The 21,974-nt window shown below is 44.7% G+C and overlaps 1 protein-coding gene and 1 non-coding gene across 10 annotated transcripts in view; both read right to left on the bottom strand.

Moving 5' to 3' along the window:
- The window catches only part of Myh10 (myosin heavy chain 10), a 164,877-nt gene that overhangs the window by 73,888 nt on the left and 69,015 nt on the right, over window positions 1–21,974 (bottom strand). For 5 of the 9 annotated variants that reach the window (XM_042282237.2, XM_015992356.3, XM_015992358.3 and 2 more), the window contains exons 4-7: window positions 20,985–21,012; window positions 7,833–7,935; window positions 7,222–7,251; window positions 1,504–1,596 (exon numbers count right to left, since the gene is read on the bottom strand). In XM_042282237.2, coding sequence (XP_042138171.1) covers window positions 1,504–1,596; window positions 7,222–7,251; window positions 7,833–7,935; window positions 20,985–21,012 — 254 coding nt within the window. The remainder of the gene's footprint in view (window positions 1–1,503; window positions 1,597–7,221; window positions 7,252–7,832; window positions 7,936–20,984; window positions 21,013–21,974) is intronic. The other 4 variants (XM_015992360.3, XM_015992357.3, XM_076542649.1 and 1 more) reach the window with 1 other exon arrangement.
- Window positions 8,198–8,321, bottom strand: LOC121831923 (small nucleolar RNA SNORA40). Its single transcript, XR_006075518.1, has one exon. It is a non-coding gene; the product is annotated as a small nucleolar RNA SNORA40 (small nucleolar RNA).

The raw sequence follows: 21,974 nt of genomic DNA, 5'->3' as shown, positions 1-21,974 counted from the left end.
GATGGAGAGGGAGACACGGGGAGAAAATGGTCATCTATCTGTAAGACAAGGAGAGAAGGCTTACAGAAAACCAAACCTACTGATGTCTTGATTTCAAACTTCCAGCCTTCAGAAAAACACATCCCTATTGTCTAATCCCAGAGCTAGAGACCCTGTTTGCTAGGCTAGGCCTCTGTGACAACCAAATCTGCTCTCTTCCACTAGTCATGAAAACCACACCACCGAAAACTGTAGCTGCCACCCACAACTTTACACATTCAGTGTTTAAAGCATGTAACAATGACACTATGTTCTCCTGAATTCCATACAAGTGTGGTCAGAGTTAAAGTGTCTGTCACCCTAGAGATTTTTACTTTCGCCAGTATTTCAGAAGAAGGAATATAGTCAAATTTGAACAACGTAGGCACAAATAATTGAGCACTAAAGTTTCTTGGATAATAGAAAAAAATCCTCCCCTAATGAAGCTAAGGCAAAGAACAGCTATCAAGGAATTAAAGTAGTTGAATAGTTAAGTTAAAAGCTATAACCCAGGTGTGGTGGCGCACACCTTTAATCCCAGTGCTCTGGAGGCAGAAGCAGGATGATCTCTGTAAGTTCGAGGCCAGCCTGGTCTATCTAGAGTCCCATGACAGCCAGGGCTACAAGAGAGACCCTGTCTCAAAAAAAAAAAAAAACAAAGAAAAGAAGTTGTAAAAAGAACTGATACTAGTGAGAACCATCCTGTCCACAGTCTATAGGAATAGCAAGTTATGAAAAGGAGAACTCATACACCAAAACCAATGTCATATTACTCCCACCTGTTGATGTGAGTAATGCAACGCGCACACCACCTGTCTTAGGGTTGCTATTACTGTGATGAAACACCATGACCAAAAGCAGTTTAGGGAGGAAAGGATTTATTTGGCTTGTATATCCAAAGTCACAGTTCACTGAGGGAAGCCAAGGCAGGAACCTGGAGGCAGGAGCTGATACAGAGGCCATGGAGGGGAGCTGCTTCCTGGCTTGTTCCTAATGGCTTGCTCAGCCTGCTTTCTTATAGAACCCAGGTCCACCACCACCACCACCACAGGGGTGACACCACCCACCATGGGCTGGGCCCACCCCATCAATCACTAATTAAGAAAATGCCCCGCAGGCTTGCCTTACGGCAGGCACAGCCTTATGGAGGCATTTTCTCAATTGAGGCTCTCTCAGACGACTCTATGTGAAGTTGACATAAAACTATCCAGCACCCCACTATCTATGCCGATCCTGTACCAGAATGACCGGCAAAGGTAAAGAAGTAAACCCAGAGTTCTTACACAATTACGTGTCCGTATCAAAACCTATGAACTGAAACACAACTACAGTTACTTTCCTATGTGGCTGGTAGAGGTATGACTACATCTATTACTTAGCCTTTCTTAAAATCTAAAGAGAAAAATCAGTTCATTTGCTCAAGTCACAGTAGACATTTCATGAGAAATCTGAAGAAGTCCAAGTTTTTTGGGCTTTTCAACTTACAAAGCGAGATGAGTTATCATTTTTCACAGTCTTCGCATTTCCAAATGATTCCAGAATTGGATTTGCTTGTAAAAGCTGCCGTTCAAGTTCCCCCTAAAAGACATCACACATATACATAGACATACACACACATAAATAAAAACAGATGTATGTTAATCTGTGTCTGTACTTCAGTCCTTGGGGTGAAAAAAATATTCCAAAACCATCCTCTTCCTGGCTCTTTCATCCTGCTAACCATCAGTGACCTCTGCTGGCTCCTTGTTCCTGGTTTTGATAATGGGTTCTGCTGAAAGAAAAAAACCCAGCATCTAGAGGGGGGTCACAGGAGAAGAAAATGTCATGTTGGTAAGATAACAATTTAAACTAGGCAGAAAATAAAACTTAGCAATTGGTTTCCATGAAATGAAATCGAGTGTAACACTCTGCTTAAGAACACATTAGCACTGCTGTTAATTTTTATTTTGCTCTGTGTGAAGGATTTAAGGGGCTGACTGAATAATCTCCACCGTATTGCTATGCATTTCCACCCTTCCGAGTGCTTTCACGCCACCGTCACAGTGTAGATGGGACACACCCACCTCTGTATCAGAAGCGGGCAAAGATGGCAGAACCCTCCCTTCACTAAGAGTAGACCACTTGGCATGGCGCACACTTCAGTCAATGTTTATGTGCAAACGAGGCGACCAAACAGACTGCACAAATGGAACCCCACGGAGAGCCGCAGGACAAAGCATGATGTCAAGCCTGGCCAAGGAAAACACTAGGAAGTGATGTTGTGTTTCTGGAATGTAATTTCAGAATTATCTTTTATGACCTAACTAAATCTGTTTTTTCCCCCAAACACAAATCTTATCCCTATACTTCAAACTGCCCACAATATTCTAGACCTAAAGAAAATAAATAAACAGAAGCCTCCAGCAAATGTGATTCTCTAAGCAAAAAAGATGAAACAAAGAACCTCACGGAGGATTTTAAACCAGGGGTCATCACGTGAGGCATGATGCATGCCCACTGTCAAATCTCAAAACAGGACCAAATCGTGCTGTGCTATTGCTTCACTACTCATGGACCTGGGGCATCAGCAAGGCCAACCCAAGACCTCAGTTTCAGCATCCCCTGCTGAGGACTCTGCGATGTGATGCAGTTGGAAGGGCAGGGCAGTGTTCCCAAGGCACCCACAAACATTCGGACATGCTTCTGCTGTCAGTCTGGGCTGCCCAGATTCTCACAGGCCCTAACCAGTCTACCCCTGTGTTCAGCTGAATGCAGCCAAGAACTGGTCCTCTCTTCTGGCCACTGCCTAGCATCAGCTTCCCTTTCTGGGCACTGGGTAACCTCTCTGTACAGTGAACCTTACAGTTTGTCTGATAAATACTTAGATTGTTTTTATGTAAACCTCTTTATATTATATGCTAACAAATTTTCTTTCTTTCTTTTGAGACAGGGTCTCATTATGGCTGTCCTTGAACTTACTATGCAGAATAGGCTGGCCCCCAACTCACAGGGATTCACCTGCCTCAGCCTCCTGATTGCTGGGATGTTACCACCCAGCCACTAAATTTTCTTAAAGATGGTTGGAATCCTGAGCTAATTTTGATTACTGAGAGCTGTTATTACTAGGGTCTGGTATGGGCTGGGGATGTAGCTCAGAGGCAGAATGCTTGCCTGGCATGTGCCAGGCCATGGATTCCACCCCTAATACTGCAGGGGGTGGGGAGATTGTCGTTACCATTCTGTGAGCCACCACTTCCATCAGCCTGATGGTGACTGAGGTCTTGTAATGCTTGTAGCACACTGATTGGTACCAGTTATTTGAACCTCCAAAGGCCCCCTCTCCCCCTTGCTATTTGGTTCAGTTTGTGGGATTAGAATACAGTAATTGTCAGGGAAACTCTGCTAAGTGAAGTGCCTACCATGAGACGGAGGTCTGACATACCAATTCTTTAAAATCGTGTACCATCCTGCCAAGTCATAATGAAAAGACTGATCATCCACCTAAGGCGCCTTCCTGACGTGGAAGAGAAACAAGCACAGCATTCCTGGTTCTGTGTCCCTAGGCATGGCACCAGGGACTCTCTGGCTCACATTTCTCTCACCAATTCCCTTCCCTTATGTCAGTATCAGGTCAAAAGGACATGGGCAAATGTTTGAGCAGATGTACAGTAAGTCCTGAAACACTCAGTAGTGCCTGGAAAGGGGGTGGTGGGTGAGCCAAAGGCAACCCTATGATCTGGGTTGAGGTCCCCAAAGTCAACATGCAGACGAGAATTCTGTGCCACCCCTGTTGGCTTTACTAATGGCATCATGGGGTTGTTTTCTCCTACCACACCTGAGACATCGGTGAGACCAGGTATAGATCTTACACAAAGCTAATATAAAACCACTACCACAGTCTTAGAATTAATAGACTTAATTGACAGGTAAATGGTACAACTATCTCTAAAAACCAGCAGGGAACAATGACTATCATATCCCCACTAGAAGCAGGTAAGCACTCACCTTTGCTTCTATTCTAGATGATATCAAGAAATGTTCACAAAATGCCAAGTATTTAGTTACATATTGTTTTAAGGTTTATCAATCATGGCGAAAACTATATTCTTGTGTTTATTCTATAGTATAAATACACTGTTGGCAGAAGATGAGTTTGAAGTGTTGGAATGTATTCTTTCAAAACTCCCGGCCAGCCAGCCGTCGTGGGGCAAGGACCCGCTGCACTGCGCAGGACCCAGCACAAGTGCTCCAGAGCACGAGGAGGGTGAGGGGAGGAGGGTGAGGGGAGGAGGGTGAGGGGAGGAGGCGTCACCACAAACAGAAAATCAGACTCCAGTTGCAAACAGCAGGCTCTAGTCTCCCTCTCTGTGGCATCACCTTTGTGGTTAGGGCACTGAGGAGGGCAGAGGCATCTGAAGATGCCGAGAGGCAGGATGCTCAAAGGCATCATCCTCAGCAGATGGTAAGTTTTAAAAATGCCCGAATCTACTCTAAAATGCCCCATACTGAGGCTCAGAGCAGCAATGGACACGTAAAACCTCTGAGCAACCTGCCAGGAGAAAAACCTCAGTGGTACTGTGCTTGCAGCTGCCTGGTGGGTGGGTGGTACTGAGGGCGGGACGCCAAATATATCTTTCAATTATGTTATAAAACATACCTAAAAGTTCACAGATAAATCTTTGCTTGAAGTTTCCTTTTGTAACTTGAATTTTGGAAACCAGTGTTTCTTTTATTTACTCATATTTTCAAGGGAAACATAAAGGACGTGCCGTAGCACTTGGGTGGTTATACTAAAGGGCAGACATCGCATTGCCAAGTATGGAGAGGACACAGAGACAAACACTCCTGTTTGCTCTCCTGTTTGCACACGATCCAGCAATGCCATTCAAGGTGAGTGCCCAAGATCAAGGAAACAATGTTCCCCCAAACAAGTACTTAAATGTTCAAAATGGCCCAAATTGGAAGCAACCCAAACATGTGCCAACTACTGAGTGGATGAATCAAATGGGGCATATTTAATACAACAGAATATTGTAGGCCATAAAGAAGAATGCTCTGCTTCTAATGTACACTGGAGGCTAACCCTTGAAAGCATCATGCTAAGTGAAAGGAGCCGGAGAACAATTCTCCTTCACATACAATGTCCAGAACAGGCACATAGGAAACAGAGTGGCTGGGGGTTGCCAGTGCAGGAGGAAATGGGAGGTGACTGCTAGTGTGCGGACGGGTTTCTTGTGGGGGGACAAAATGAAAATGTCCTACACTGGTGATGCTGCTGAACTGTGTAACCGTGAATATACACAAGCACAGAGCTGTGTGTGTAAATGGGGAAACGGTATAATACGAATTATACTGCAAGATTTGGCCAATAAAGCTCCATGTAAATTCAGAAACCATTGGAATAAAGGAGGAGAGTGGGAGAAAAAAATGAAACTAAAACAAATAGGGACTTTGCAAGGGACAGTCAGCCCTCTGCAGGCTCTGCACCCACATATTCAACCAAGAATGCAACTGAGATATTCGGTGTTGGGGGTAGCACCTGTTCCAGACATACAGGTTCCCCCTTATCACCACAACAACTATTTACACAGTACGTATGTCACAGTGGGCATTTGAAGCACTCTAGTGTGACTTACACAAGAGGACCGCACAAGCTCCATTTTCTAGATGGTACCTGAGCATCTGAGGATTTTGGCATATGAGGAGGATAAGGAGGGGGCCCTGAAGCCAATCCTGCTCAGGTATCAAGGGACTACTGCATGAGCTCCTATGTTTCCGGGGTGGGAGCCCAGCTGAGAACCAATACTTGCACACGTCTGAACATAACACATAGCTACTCCAGACTTGGCCAAGGCAGCAACAAACAGAAGGCAGCCCTGCAGCTTGTGCACACAGCTGAAACATGCAGAGACATGCAACTCAGCAGGGACAGCGCAGCCCAAAGCAGCAGCCTTCTCCCCGGGGAGAATTTGCTTCCGGGGATGGACTGGAACCCCCGAGACATCCAAGTGTGGCATGCTACCCACGTACACCTGGGATGCACTGTAGTTTACAATGACATCGAAACAAAATGTAAATGATGATGACTCCTGTGTTTCAGAGAACCTGGAAAATCTGAAGTTATCTTGCTTATTTAACACTATCTCATCAGTGTTCTGGCTACAGACTAAAGGGCCATAGAGCGTGAATCTTGAATGCACAGAGAAAAGCTGGTTTCTTATCCGTGTTGTCTCCCTTCAAATACCAAAGAAGCCTTTACATATCCCATAGCATGAGAACTCATTCATTAACTCCTCCAAGCTATACTGCTGACCTGGATTGCAGTAAGTCACAAAAGACCATCCCAGGCCCTCATAGATAAACAGAGCTCCATTGATGGACAATTTCTCACCTTAAATGTTAAGAAAGATACTTGAGAGTCTCAGCATCTATGACAGTTCCTCTGGGTGTGGAGGTAGGTATGATCTCTTCTATATGTATTAATAGATCAACTATATGACTCAACATCACTGTTTCTTGCTTTAAATTAATGGCACCATCATGCTTGTGGGAGACATAAACCTAACTGTTCCCGTCTTCAAGGACTCCAGCTCAGTTCTGTCCTCCCTCTCCAGGGAAGCAGGAAGTCTGGCTCTGGTTTGTGGTTTGTCCAATGTTGGGCACACTAGGCTAAAAGGTAGGCAGCTGATAATTCTTCCATGACTTGCCCAGCACAAAGAAAATTCTAATTTATTGAGGATATTAAATACAACAAGGCAAGTCTTTGGGCTGAAACACACACAGGCATCAATTATACAATGCCATCAAAACTTATTAGAAATTTAGTTGCCCCAAAGGTTGTGTCCCCAATTTTAAATATAATGTACAGCATAAAACAAAGTTTTCATGTGCTTGCTAAATAGTAAGATAGCTCCACCTAATACAATAGAAATCATCTTCATAAACTAAAAAAAAAACACCATAAAAAAGACGTCATAAACATGCATTTCAATGTCATGATAAAAGGGAAAATATTCAGATTATCTAGAACATGATCTAAAGCACAAGTGCATGCTGCTTCCTGTGAAAGAATAAGACTCCAGCAATACATGTGCAACATTAAATCTCGTTATAGAACAGATTCCGCTTGGAACCAACAGTGCTACGTTTCTAGGGGAGGCTCACTCTAGAGACAGCAATCAGGGCAGGCACTCAAGGCTGAGAAGCAGAAAAAAAACCACTTGCCTGGGGTTTCACTGGCTTAGGCGATTCCTGCTGCTCATTACAAACAGATAAGCAGACATTAGCACAGAGCACCAAGCCAGCGCAGGACGGCGGGAGCTGGTTTGGCTGGCACACGAAAGCTCACCAACTGCCACGGCACCTCAAAGCATGAGAGGTTCAGTGACGCCCATATTCTGTGTTTTTACCTTTCCTACCATCCATCCATCTTCCCACAGATCCCCCAACCCCTAGGGCTGCCACAGCAGCAGCCAAAGGCTACTCTGTAATCCGCAAAGAATCACTAAAATCGTTTACACTCATTTGGCGTAAATAAGAAATCTTCATAGGCACTGCTTATTAATTTATAACCATTCTCACAAATCTCTGCCAGAGATTGGCCCAAATTTCCTGTTTGCCTTGTGAGAAAGCCTAGTTAATTTCTGTGTACTGTGCCTGGCTCCTCCGGATTGGAAGGAAAAGCAGGGCTGCTGGGTGTGTGGCCAGGGAGCTGCTGGGCAGGGCAGTACTGCAGTACTGGGCAGTAGCTGCGCTTTCCTGGTTGGCCTCTGTGATTGGCCTCAGTTCCCACAAAAGAATGAAATGCAGACAAAAGCCACAGAGCCAAGACTTACAGGAATATTATGGTCCTTTCTTCCTTTGTGTGAAGAAGCAACATGGGCAAGGTACTGAATGACCTTCTTCGTATTCTCGGTCTTCCCGGCACCCGATTCACCCCTAAAAGAAATATCAACATCGGCCACTGTAAAAAGAGAGCTGAGCACATGTGTTCCAAAATTACAACTGATAAAACTGAGCAGAGTAAGAATTAGGGAAAGAAAAAAAACAAGAAAGAAGGCAGGAGAAAACTTACAGGCACCAGTAATAACAGAAAGGAAAATGTATTATTACTGCTTTTCTGTGTTTTCAGATTATCAACTCTTTATTCTTAGAGTTAACCTCGCTATCAATACCACCATCACGGAACTGTCTTGAAAATCATATTCTTTCTTGTATGTATCAAAAATAGATACTGAACAATGAGTTCTGGCTTGCAAAGGAGAACTTATTTTTGTACCTGTCTTTCATCTGTCCCACCATTTCAGTAGGCACACAGAAGCCCACTTGCAGGTGTGTGTCTGTCTCCTACTGTAGCCAAGTCTAGCTGGGCTGGAACATGCAATGTAGACTACTCTTTCTAAATCACAGTGATCCTCCTGCCTCAGCCTCCAAAGTGGTGGGATTAAAAAATTAAGTCACGCCGGGCGGTGGTGGCGCACTCCTTTAATCCCAGCACTCGGCAGGCAGATCTCTGTGAGTTCGAGGCCAGCCTGGTCTCCAAAGCGAGTTCCAGGAAAGGCGCAAAGCTACACAGAGAAACCCTGTCTCAAAAAAACCAAAAAAAAAAAAAAAAAAAAAAAAATGAAGTCACGCCAGCCGATGGTGTCACACACCTTTAATTCCAGCACTCAGGAGGCAGAGGCAGGCAAATCTCTTGTGAGTTTGAGGCCAGCCTGATCTACAGAGTGAGATCCAGGACAGGCACCAAAACTACACAGAGAAAACCTGTCTCGAAAAACCAAAAAAAAAAAAAAAAAAAAAAAAAAAAAAAAAAAAAAGATTAAATCACCATGGCTGACTAAAATTTTTAAAATGATTATTTTTTTAAAAAAGGGTATTAAGCCAGGAGTGGCGGCACACGCCTTTAATCAATCCCCACACTCAGGAGGCAGAGACAGGCGGGTCTGAGTTGTTCCAGGACAGCCAGGGCTACACAGAGAAACGCTGTGTTTACAGAAAACAAACAAACAAAAAAAGTATTGAATAAATCCAAATAAATATCACTGGTCGTACTTGTGAGAGAACAAAGGAATATTCCAAAATATATTTTTCCTGCACCTGAGGGTAAGAGCTTCTTCCAAAGCAAAGAGAAATGTATTAAATGCTCATGGAAAACAAAAAATAAAACAAAACCCCACTGTACTGGAAACATCCCCTAGCATGACAGAGAAATCCCCAAACACTGCTTTGGAGACCACAATCTGAAGGAACCGACAGCGCTGGACGCTTGTCGCTGGTGCTCACCTCCAAAGCACGGAGGGTCTTCCTAGTCGGAACCAATGTTGCCCCTGGCACACACCTTGAGGGAGCCTTCCCACAGGTAGTGGCCTCACACTTGGGGCTTCTGACTGCATGACCTCACCAGCTGGTCTGTGTCTGAACCCACATAACCTCACACAGTATGATACTGAACCTCATATTCTGGACTAAGCTTGAAGTACAGATGGCCCTCTGGGTACTTAGGCACACGCAATTTCTCGCCTCTCTGCTCAGAATAGTATAGTCTCCACAAAATGAGCAATGGCTTACTCTTTTAATATATGAGTATATAAAAATTATAATACACCTTTATATATGACATACACAAGATTATATATAAATGATTTGAATTATAAGAAGACATTTCATCTCTAACTAAAATTTTAAACCTGGTTCACCTGCACTAGAGCGCAGTCTCTAAATGGCTTGCCACAAACTCTCCCAGCAAATGCAGACTCCTCTCCTTTGAATTACATTTGAAGAGTATTATTGAAACAGCCAACACCTCAAGTTTCCAGCAGGCTTCCTGGTTGCATTGTCTCCCCAGCTCTCTGCAGCTGGTCGACCTCAGTCTCTGCAGCCGGAGAGCTGAGCAAAGGGATCTTAGTGACCAGCTGTAGGGACTGGAGTACGAAGAGATCGCTGAGCTTCCGTATCCCAACTCTGGAAACGGAGGCAACGGGTTCTCCCCTCCCAGTTCCAAAATCTGATGATCCCAGACACAAACTCCTTACTGACTTACAGTCACACCACATCCTGCTGCCTGTGAGGCTGATCTTGGTTGTCAACTTAACTACATACATCTGGAATCACTAAAACCCTAGCAGCCTGAGCACACTTGTGGGGGATTTTCTTTTCTTTTTTTTTTTTTTTTTTTTGATTTTTCGAGACAGGGTTTCTCTTTGTAGCTTTGCGCCTTTTCTGGAACTCTCTTTGGAGACCAGGCTGGCCTTGAACTCACGGAGATCCGCCTGCCTCTGCCTCCCGAGTGCTGGGATTAAAGGCGTGTGCCTCCACCGCCCGGCACGGGGGATTTTCTTGACCGGATCATCTGAGGTGGGAGACCAACGCTGAATCTGGATCACCTGCAGTCAGCAGACTCGAGCTACACCTTCTCGTGGCAGCCCACCTAAAAGGACATGGGAGGAAGCTTTGCTCTTTGGTCCACCTGCCCTCACTCTGGCTGGCAAGTTCATCTAGCCTGCTGCTGAGGAGTCCCTTCTTGGTGTTAGAACCGACTTCTTCAGGATTCCAGCACATACTGAAGACCAGCTGAGACATCCAGCCTACTGCAGTGAACGGCTACTGGATTCCTGGCCTTTCCATCAAGAGAAAGGCACTCTAATAAATCCTACACATACACACACACACACACACACACACACACACACACACACACACACACACACACACACACACACACCAATTCTGTTCCTCTAGAACCCTGACCAACACACTGTTCACCTCTACATCTGCTCCTAGGAGTTTGAGTCTTAGGTACTCAAACTACCAAACTTTCAATAAGGTTTCTGCCCACTTTAGAAAGCATTTAAGAATATTACATCCTTTAAAATATCGTTTTATGTAATTTGTATGATTAAATCTCTCTGTATTTTCCTCCAGACCTTTGGTAAGTTTCAGATTATGACTCCTTGATTCTCCATCATAATATGGGAACAATAACTCGTACATATAAAGTCCTTGAAGAAAAACTGGCAGTAACTAAAGCACATTGTTAGCAATGGGCAACACTACCTGTAATGCCCACTCAGATGTTGACTGATTAAACACGAGGTAGCTTGAATCCCTACACTAAGTTGCTTTACGAATTTATAGTATTGATGAAGTGGTTAGGACTGTGAACTATGGAATAAATATGACCTGCCTAGATTTCAATCTTCCCTTTACCAGTTTTGAATAGAGTGACCCTTGAAGGCCCACGTGATGAAGGCTTGGTTTCTGAGTCATGGCACCACTGGCCTTGATGGATGAGACTCAGTGGAAAGGAAATGACATCACTGAGGTCACATCCTTGAAAGGGATGTTGGAATCCAGGACCTGCTCGTCTCCTTACAGCGCTGGTGCAGTGCATGTTCCCTACCGTAACGCTCTGCACTGTCAACAGGCCCCAGACAATGGAGCCAACCAAGCAGGGGCTGATACTGTGAGCCCAGATAAGCCTTTCCCCTTTATAAATGGATTGAGCTCTGTTGTTAAATAGTAAGAGAAAGACCAGAAACACTATTCCTGCCTCCCGTGTTCTAGACAAGGTACTTGCTCCTCTGAGACTTAGTGTAGAGATTAAAATGAGAAAAAGTGATTTCGAGCAACTGAATTAACATGTAAGCATTCAGAACTGTGCCTGGCAGTGGTGTGAATCATGATAACGATTAGGATGAAATGAAGATCTCAATAGGAAGTAACAACAAAAAGACTTATGTTAACATGGGAGATCACAGAGAAATTAGAACACAATTTTGGGAAAAACAACAAAATGAAACACAATGGGAAATGACAAATTGCCACAGACAGAAACTGAAGAAATAAAAACATCCCAAATAAAAGCAGAAGGAAGGCTGGAGAGATGGCTCATGCGTAAGAGCACTGGCTGCTCTTCCTGGACAGGGGTTCAATTCCCAGCACCCACATGGTGGCTCACAACTGTCTGTAACTCCAGTTCCAGGGGGTGTGATGCCCTCTTCAGGTCTCCATGGGCACTAGGCACACAAGTGGTGTATAGGCACACATACAGGCGTACCCATACACATAAAAGAAGAAAAGTAGACTGTAAAACTACTGGGGAAAAGTAAAGGGAAAGAACCAAGCAGGAAGTCCAGCAGACTTCTGCAGAGATAAGACGACCCCGGAAGAGTGGGCGAGCACGAGACCAAGACCTCAGACAGGAGGCAGCAAAGAGACAGGCTTCATTTCCACCAAGAAACTGGCGTGCAAGGCAGATTCAGCCTTGAAGTGGCGTCATGTGTCGCTGTGGTCCCCAGCAGCCCACAGTTAGGGAAGGGAGGTCATCTGGCACCACGCACCCCTTTCCTGCACAGAGTGTGAGTCAGAGTACAAAGTTAATCTAAAGCCAAAAAAGATGCGTGGTCAAGGTGCCACGTCTGTTGAAGTACACTGGACAGTATCTACCAGGAGTTTCTAACCTATTTTCACATTTTCTAGAGAGCTCTCGAGCCTTCATTAGCTCCTCAAAGGGATGTATAAAAAATAAAAATAAAAGCAGATTACTAACACAGCTACTCTGGGGTCCTTCTTTGAATCCCTCTGGACCCCAATTCTGCCAATAAGGATGCTCTTTCCTTGTTTTTATTCTCTGGATGTGTGTCGCATCAAAAGTATCCCTGGCCTGATATGCTTGTCTTAAATAACCTCAATTTGGAGGTCACCACATACCTCCTACAATGACCATCTCCTGGACACAACTCTTTCTGAGGAGCACAGGCTCCTCACTTGGCCCTGTAAGGTGACAAAAAGCAGGACAGAACCTGGCATCTTTGTCTGTCTCCTTTACTTTTGATCAGTCACCTGCTTGCCCGGGCCAGGTAACCACACAAGGCGTGGCTGTCTAGAAGTTGGTGATTCCTGAATCAGCTCACCCCCTTTAAGGCTGAAGGTGCCAAGAGAAAAGCAACTGAGGTGTCTCCTTGTTGCTTTTACAAATTTCTGCCTCAGGTCCTCTAAAAGGTGCCCCAGGTCTCCTGCATTCACCTTGGTTTCCAGGCCTGACGGAGCTTTGCAGACTTATTACTTCATGAGCTCACCCTCAAGTCAGAGTTCTCCAAGGGAACCAGACTGCTCCCTTCATTAGGAAGCATTAGGGCTTCCTCAAACCACCTTGCAGACCCAGAACTAAGACGGCCGTCAAGCGGACCACACTGAGCACACCTGCTTCCCTGCTTGCCTCTGAGCAGGCTCAGGTCTTCTTCTATTCAAACCGAAATCTCAGGTCTGGAAATGGACTGGGGAGGGACGTCAATGGACCCCTTTCCTCTTCACACTGTACCATGCTGACTCCATCTCGTCCCTCTGCGCTTCACCGTATTCATCTCTCTGGTGGGCACTTTCAGATGGGCAGGCAAACCCAATCGGGTGGGACTCTGGGAGTCTGGACCTTTAACCTTAAAACCCTGGCTACAGTGCCCTCTTTTCTATATTAAATGTGGGTATAATATATTAATAAATGGTTTCCCATAATTTCAAAATTAACATTATATTTTTAGTTTATGTGCTCAACCAACATTTACTGAACACACAACATAGGCAAAAAAGTTTTCCTCACTTCCAAACTTTAGTCTAAAAGTAATAATCTGTGCTAGATGTCCAGTTTTCTAGTTTCCGGTTATTTTCGAGCTATATTTCCTATTTCTATAATAGAATTAGAAATCAAAATTTCTATTTCTTCCCTTTTCTCCAAAATGTAAACCACTATTAAACTGAAACAACTTACATTTTATAAAATCTTTAAAAAATGACAGTTATCAATGAAAAACTGTCAAAGACACAAACACCCGCCGTGTAGAAGGCGGCTTCCTGGCAGGAGGACTATGATGGAGACGGCTCTGTTCAAGCCCCTCCCCCACACTAACCCTGGCTCCACGGGACACTCAATGGGTCCTAAAGTGACAAGTGTTGGGGACAACAGGTGAAGATGTTAGCTTCTTTTCTCTGCCTAGAATATTTCCCCTCATCTTTTTTTTATTTTGTTTTTTTTGAGACAGGGTCTCTCTAGGTAGCCCTAGTTGTCCTTGAACTCACAGAGATCACCTGCCTCTGATTCCAGAGTGCTGGGATTAAAAGTGTACACCACCACGACTCACTGTTTCACCCCCTAACTTCAAAAAAATTTAACAAACACATATTTCTACCCAGTGCTTCTTAAATTCCTATCTACCAGTGGCTTCATGTGCTTCCCACCCCATCCTGACTCTTACAGCTTAGTTACAGTTTAAAGAGCAGTATAAAATTTCCCAAGTTTTATGGCTTGAGGACATCTAAAATAGAGTCCCCAGCAAAGCAAACTGGGATCCAGAGGCCATGTGATGGGGGTCACAGGCTGGGATAAGATCATCAATGTCCATCTGACCATAAGATGGCTTTCCACAACACTATACTGTCATCTTAGCCAGCCTAGGCTATCTTCAAACTCATTAGGTAGCCAGAGGAGACCTTGAACCTACCTCTACTTGGGATTACACCACTCAGATTACAGGTGTGCCCCACCACGCCTGGTTTATGTGATGCTGGGTATCAAAACTAGAGCACTGTACGTGCTGGGCAAGTGTTCTACCAAGTGAGCTACAGCCCCAGTTCACACGTAGCAGTCGATTCTGTCCAATTGTTTATCTTGAAACTTTAAGGAATGCTACTCTTAGCAACACCCAACTGCCCTCAATGCAGGACTCAACGCTGGACATTTGTATATGGCAGATAACCTCTTTACAAAAACCAACACAAAACCATAAATGTCCCATCTCAACTGGAGACAATCATTACATTGTACTAAAATATATTTAAAAGGAAAAGAAATTTGGGGCGATCAGCTTGTCAAACATCAAAGTAATAAAGTTTCAGTGTTCTCTAAAGAAGGGACTAAGGATAACTGCTTTATCAACCTTAATGCTAACGCCGCGGAGAGTCAAGGGTGTGTGTGTGTGTGTGTGTGTGTGTGTGTGTGTGTGTGTGTGTGTGTGTTACACTTTCTCTTCAGTTCAGCAGTGGAGTCTGAACATGAAAGATGTGGCTCTCTTTACCAATACCTGGTGTGTCCTCACCATGACCAGCAGTGGGTCTGTAGGCTCACACTACCAGGGCAGTCTTCAGAGCTCACCCGTGGAAAGTGGGCAGAAGAGGTTCAGGGTATAAGCTAGAAGTTCAGCCTTTGTAGGACATGCAAATTAGAAACTAAAGGACTACAAAAGTAGAGCTTAAAGATAAACATCAAACTATGTACATACTTTTTCTTCGTATTTGTTTTTATTTTATATGTATGGGTGGTTTTGCCTGCATGTATGCCTGTGCACTACATGTATGCATATGCATGCCCTCAGAACCCAGAAGAGGGCTGCAAACGGCCACCATGTGGATGCTGGGAATCCAACCCAAGTCTCTAGAAGAGCGGCCAGAGCTCTTAACTGCTGATTTGTCTTTCGAGCTCTGTGTATATTCTTACTTACAAAACAAAAGCCACATTGCTTCTATTTGTGATTTATGATACTGTGTAAACAGGTATTTAGTATAAAATAATTACTAAATCATGAACACAAAATAACTTCCTCATGAAGATGACTAGTTATTTGCATATAGAAAACTTTAGCTTGGTTATGGACCAATGTAAGGCAGATGTGAACACACTCTTGGAATACTTTACTTGGATTTTTAAAAGCACCAAGGAACATAGAATATTAAACCTGGGATATGATATTTCACATTTTCATATTTTTGGCCCACAACGTTACCTTATAATATAAATATGAAAGCTATAAAATGTCACAATTGTGGTGTCTAAAAGCAAAAACACAAAAGGCAAGGATGAAAAAGACCAAGATGAACATTTACTCATGTTAGTATTCTGACCTGCCCCTTGGAGACCCACCCAGCATCTTTCGTCATCTTACTTTAAAGTCCCCTTAAGAGGAAAAAGCACCCCCCCTGCCCCTCCAGAGGTAGCACGCACATGCCCCCTCCCTCTTTCTTTCTAGCTCTTTCTTTTCTTCTTCCATTTTTCTTCCCTCTCCCCAAACCCCCAAAATAAACTTGCCACATGGACATCGTGTCTGCCATGTGACTAACTTTCCACCTTTCTCCGTACCCGCGTGGCACGTCTCACCCGCCTGGGGTACCTTGACTCCAAAACCTGCCAAGGCCTCCCAGTGCCTCGCTGTATCATCACAACTAGGACAGGGGAAGGACTTTGTGGGGTGACAGGACTGTCTTCTGTATCCTGATAGATACAGGTTTAGCTTCTACAAAAGGCAAAAACTACACTTAGGATGTGTGAACCCCATTATATGGATTTTGCTCCAAAAGAAAGGATGAAAACATTGGACTTTAAATAATACTGTCTATATACCAAAACATTTAGGAAGAAATGTACCGAACAGTTAACAACTGGGCTTGAAAAGCACTAGGTGAAGGGAGTCGTGGCTTACTAAATCAGAGAAAACTACTTTAACCTACATATCTAAACAACTGGTAGCCACCAAAATCAACACCGCCTAAACTTAGGAGAGCCTCTGGACATGCGCAGTTGCCCTTGAGCCGCCCTCGGAAAAGCTGTGGTAATCCTCCAGGCTTCCCAACTGAAGCCCTGACCTCCTCCACACCGTTACAGTTAAGGTTAGAATATGATCTTTCAGGGGGCTGGAGAGATGACTCAGCGGTTAGGAGCACTGCTTGTTCTTCAGAGAACCCAGGTTCAATTCCCTGCACCCACACGGCAGGAGATCTCACACCCTCTTACAGGCTGGCAAGGCAATGCATAAACAAAAGAGGGTATGACCTTTCAGACAGCTCCTGCAGGTAATGCATCTGGATTATCTTTCTATTGCTGTGCTAGAACACTGACCAAATTCAACTTGGGGAGAAGAGGGCTTATGTCATCTTAAACTTCTAGGTAACACTCCATCAGAGGAAGTCTAGGAAGGAACCCAGGCAAGGGCAGGGACCTGAAGGCAGGAACTGAAGCAGGGTCCACAAAGGAACAGTGCCTACTCACTCGCTCCTCATGGCTTGCTCAGCCTGCTTTCTTTTTCTTGGTTTTCAGTTTTTTTTTTGAGACAGGGTTTCTCTGTGTAGCTTTGGAGCCTGTCCTGGAACTCGCTTTGTAGACCAGACTGGTCTTGAACTCACAGAGATCCACTTCCCTCTGCCTGCTGGGTGTGTGCACCACCACAGCCCGGCTCAGCCTGCTTTCTTATTTAGCCCAGGCCCACCTGCCCAGGAGACACCGTCCATAGTGAGCTGGCTTCTCCCATATCAATCATTAATTAATACAACAATACCCCACAGACTTGCCTACAGGCCAGTCTTATAGAGGTATTTTCTCAATTAAGACTCTGTCTTCCTGGGCAGGAGAAATGACTCACTGGGTACTAGATGCCAAGCCTGAGGACCTGAGCTTCAGTGCCTGGACCCGCAGGTAGATAGAGAGATCCAGTTCCCACGAGTCACCTCTGCCCTCCACACATACTCTACTGCATGTGCACACTCACGCACACGCCAAACAGACAAATAAATGGTAGTGCTGTGATAAATTTTTTAAAAAAGCTCTCTCTTCCCAGATATGTCTAGGTTTGTGTCAAGTTGACAAAAACCAATCTATCATCATTGACAATTATTTTATGTGTGAACAAAGCTTCTCTTTTTCCTATTTATCTGGCCTTCTAGTAAATATGCAAGCCCCAGACCACCCTCCCTCCAACATAAACAGAAAGATGGACTGACAGGTAGAGGGATGAACAGACAGACAGATATGATAAACCAACTATAGCAAAATATTATGGTTGAGTCTGAGTGGTGTGTGCATGGGTGTTCACTATAGGTCTTTCAACTGTGCTTCAGGTCTGAGAATATTAATGACAAAATGTTGGGAGAAAACAACAATCTAAAATAGAATGGGTCATTTCTTATCACTTGAGTCATGAAAGAGAATATAAAGCTAACTGTTTCTCTGTCCCACTCTTTTCAATTGTGGATAAGTGCACACAAGTATATTTGACAGAGAAACTGAAATGCAATGCGAGGCTGCCCACTCCAGAGCGGCTCCTCTAACCAGGTAACAGTTCATCGAGATGTACAGGCTCTGGGTTCGGTTAGTTTGGCTGTGTGAATTTTGTTTTCAGGTTCTTTATAATGAAGTTTTAATGAGCTTTAAAATGAAAGAAGAATGGGAAACAAAGCAAACACTGTTCTTAATGGCTGCTACTTGAGCCAAGCGGAGACAACTCGGCTGCCAGGACACTCGCTTATGAGCACGAGCCCACGCTACAGGATGCCACCCTAATCGGAAGTGCTAATGCCTGCGGCGGTCATTTCGGCAACCAAAGATCAGAAGCCACCAGCCTTTCATTCTAAGGGGTATGCTTTTCTCAGATATTTTCAAAGGTTTTCATCAAAAAAGTTCATGCAGTTGAGCCTGGTGGCACAGCCCGTAATCTCGACTACTTGGAAGGCTGAGGCAGGAGGGCTGCAGATTCAAGGCCAGCCTGAATTACAAAGTAAGTTCAAGTCCAGCCCGGGAAACTTATCGAGAACTTGCCTCAAAATAAAAAGAGAGCTGGGCTGTATCTCAGAATGCTTGCCCATCATCACAAGGCCCTTTAGTTCAACTCCCAGTAATAGGAAAGAAAGCAAAGTCACCCCAATTCCAAACAACACAATGTAAGAGGGAACGGAGTGTGCCACCTTTTGTTGGCTAGATGTGGTTTTATGCCAGCATCCTAGGAGGGTGGACCACAGCGATGGCTCAGTGTTTCATACTTTACCTTGTAGTGGTTTCCAGGAGGACTCAGGCCATGGCTGTGTCTGGCTCGGGAGAGGGGCACAGTAGAGATCAGAGCGTGTACCTCTTGTTGCTTTTGGAATACAGATGTCCCATTAGAGCCAGCATGAGAGGACACTAGAGAGAAGCCATGGCACCCTGTCCAAGAGTTGGCCAGCTACCCATAGCTGGCTACAGAGGCCAGTGAGACGGCCAAGGCCGGCCTATGGAGTAGGACAACCGGTGAGTCCTCCGACACAGTTGCTGGGAAGCCCGCAGGACCATGCAAACATGCGGAGGTGTTGCTTTTTGTTTTTAATTGTTACTTTTATTTTCTTTATTATTTGTGTGTGTTAAGTGCGTGGGTGTGTGTCCCAAGGGTCATGTGTGGAGGACAAGGACAGTGTGTGCAGCTGGTTCTCTTCCTTCATCTTCCTTCCTCTATGGGAGTCCCAGGGGTCAGACTCGGGTGGTCAGGTGTGCATGATGAGGTAGCAAGCAGCTGCCAAGTCCTCTCCCAGGACTGACTGACCATGCTGCTGAGCCACGAGGCTTCAACGGAGAGCTCCGTCCGGATGTAACTCCTTGAGGCTAAATGATGCCAGAAGAAAAGTCACGCGGCAAAGCAGACTCTCCCTTTTCTTCTCACACCTCTCTCTTCACACCACATACTACATATCGAACTTTCCATTTCTTCCTCTCCACCCCACCCCCCAAAAAGACAGAGGCAGGCGGACCTCTGAGTTTGAGGATAGTCTGGTCTACAGAGCGAGTTCTAGGACAGCCAAGGCTACACTGAGAAACCTTGTCTTGAAAAACCAAAAATAAATAAATAAATGAATGAATGAACGAACAAACAAACAAACAAACAAATAAATAAGGGAACATAGGTGAGAGTTCTCAATTCCCAGTTCTTCACCCCATGGACCTTCTTTGGGACTGTGGACATTGCCATAGGAGAGCTGTGATGCCTTCCAGCCCTACCAAATTCTCCTTCCTCCTGCTACTCTTGATAACACTCTCTCCTTCAAGCGCATCTCATCTCGGCCACGTTAGAAGCACCAATGAGGTAAGAACTCTCTGCTGATCTCTCGGTATTAGTCAGCTATTGTTCCATTCACATTCTTGATGTGAGAAATAGTACGTCTTGGTTTTCTGTTTGCTTGTTTTCCCTAATTTCTTTTTCTCTCAGCTCCAGTCTGACTTCCAGGCCCTCCCCACCCTATCACTCAGGTCGTTTTAACATCCTCCATGTTCTATGGTTTCTGTTTGGCTCCCTCAGTATCCGGAAGCAGCAGACCCGCTGAGCACTCGCCCTTTCTGGAAAGGCCCCTGTTCCCTGGCAATGCCACATCCTTTGGGTCATTCTGGACTTTGCAGCTCTTCCTCCTCTGGTTTATCTCCTGAGCGCGGGTTGTCCCGAGGCTTCCACAGACAGCAGCACATAGTTTCCACCATTCATTCTGCAGGTCTCTCTCCTGAGTGCATTTCCACACTAGTGGATGAGCACAGACACCCGCCAGCAATGTGGCCTGAACCAAGCTTGGTGTCTCCCACTCCAGTGTGCTCCCGGCCAGCCTATACTTAGACATACACTAAAGAAGTCTCATGTAGGGGGACAGCCTAATTCTATCAAGAAATGCACCTTTTTTTTTTTTTTTTTTGAGCACATAAACCAAGTCCCAGTAAATCTGGCTCCTAAACTGAACAGCCCTTAAGCTCAACTGCTTGTTGAAGGTTCATGGCCATCTCCTTGCCTGTCACCACAGCCGCCTAACAGATCTCCTCCAGCCCAAGGTCCACGCTGCAGCCAAAGCCATCTTTCCAATGTGCACAGTGAATCATGTCCTGCCTGGACACTGTGCTATCCAGTGGCACACAGTATGCAGGCACGAGATGATTGATAACTAGTGAGTAAAAATAATATATTGCTGAACTCTCCAGCCAGCCTATACTTAGACATACAAACTAAAGAGGTAAACTGCACAGATTTAACTTGTGAGATGTGAGGAGTCTTGTCTGACAGCTGAGCAGCAGCAGCAGATGTGAGCATCCTGTACACGCTTAGCCTGAGGATAACTGCATCGTTTAAATCACAGTGTTGCTCAACTCCCTCCCCCAAAACAAAAAGGCAATTCTCGACTTTCCAAAAGAATCAGAATCGATTCTGAATAGGTCAACATTTACTTACGTGCAAAGAATTGACTGGTCCTCACGATCTATAAAACAGAATAAAACAAACAAAAAGGTGACCATTTGCCTGATTTTATAATGTTTTATATAACAGAGTTGCAATAACAGACTATAAAATAGTAGTAATTGTCCTTTCAGGTCAAAGCTGACTCTGCCACAGCCTGATCACATGCAGTTCTAAACTTAATCAAGATAACTTGCCTCCCACTGCTGGGTCACATTCTTTGGGGTAACAAGGACGGACTCAGACAGGAAAACACTGCTTTCTGGATGATGTCATGAATACCCACTGCTAGTGAGAACAGTTTATATGAGGATTAACCACAATCTCAAGTCAAGTTATACCTGGTTTTTGGTGTTCTGAGACATAGTCTCATGTAGTCCTGGCTGGTCTTGAACTTGCTATGTGATGGAGGACGACCCTCTGGTCTCTATCTTCTAAGTGCTGGGATTATAGGCATGTGCCACCATATACAGCTGAACCTGTTACAACTTGAATCTGGGAAGTTCCCTGAAGGTTCATGTGTCGGGTTTCAGTTGCCAGCTGATGGGGGACGTGACTGGGTCCTCTGGGTTCTAATCTTGTCAATGGATTAACTCCTTGATAGGATCATAATATGATAACATTATTGGGAAGTGGGAACTAGGTGGGGAAAGTGGGTGCCTGGATGTATTCCCTGGAAACACCTCTCTCTGCTTTGCTCTATGTGCTACCTGCCATGGTGCGGCCTCACCTCTGGCCCACAGCAGAACCGGCCAACCACAAACAGAGCCTCTGAAACGTGAGCTAAAATAAATCATTTCTCCCTTACACTGTTTTTCTTGGGTACTTGTAATGGTGACAAGAAGCTAACAGATTCCAAATATAACAAAAGAATGCACACTAACATTCTAATACGGTTTAACAATTATTCAGTTTTTAATATTTCAAAGTGATTTAATGATTTAAGCATTCAAACAAGCACTCAATAACTGAACCACACCCCAG

This window comes from Peromyscus maniculatus, chromosome 8, assembly GCF_049852395.1.
Source record: "Peromyscus maniculatus bairdii isolate BWxNUB_F1_BW_parent chromosome 8, HU_Pman_BW_mat_3.1, whole genome shotgun sequence".
Taxonomy (NCBI): domain Eukaryota; kingdom Metazoa; phylum Chordata; class Mammalia; order Rodentia; family Cricetidae; genus Peromyscus; species Peromyscus maniculatus.
The sequence above is the reverse complement of the archived record's forward strand: the minus strand, read 5'-3'. Positions and strand labels throughout refer to the sequence as shown.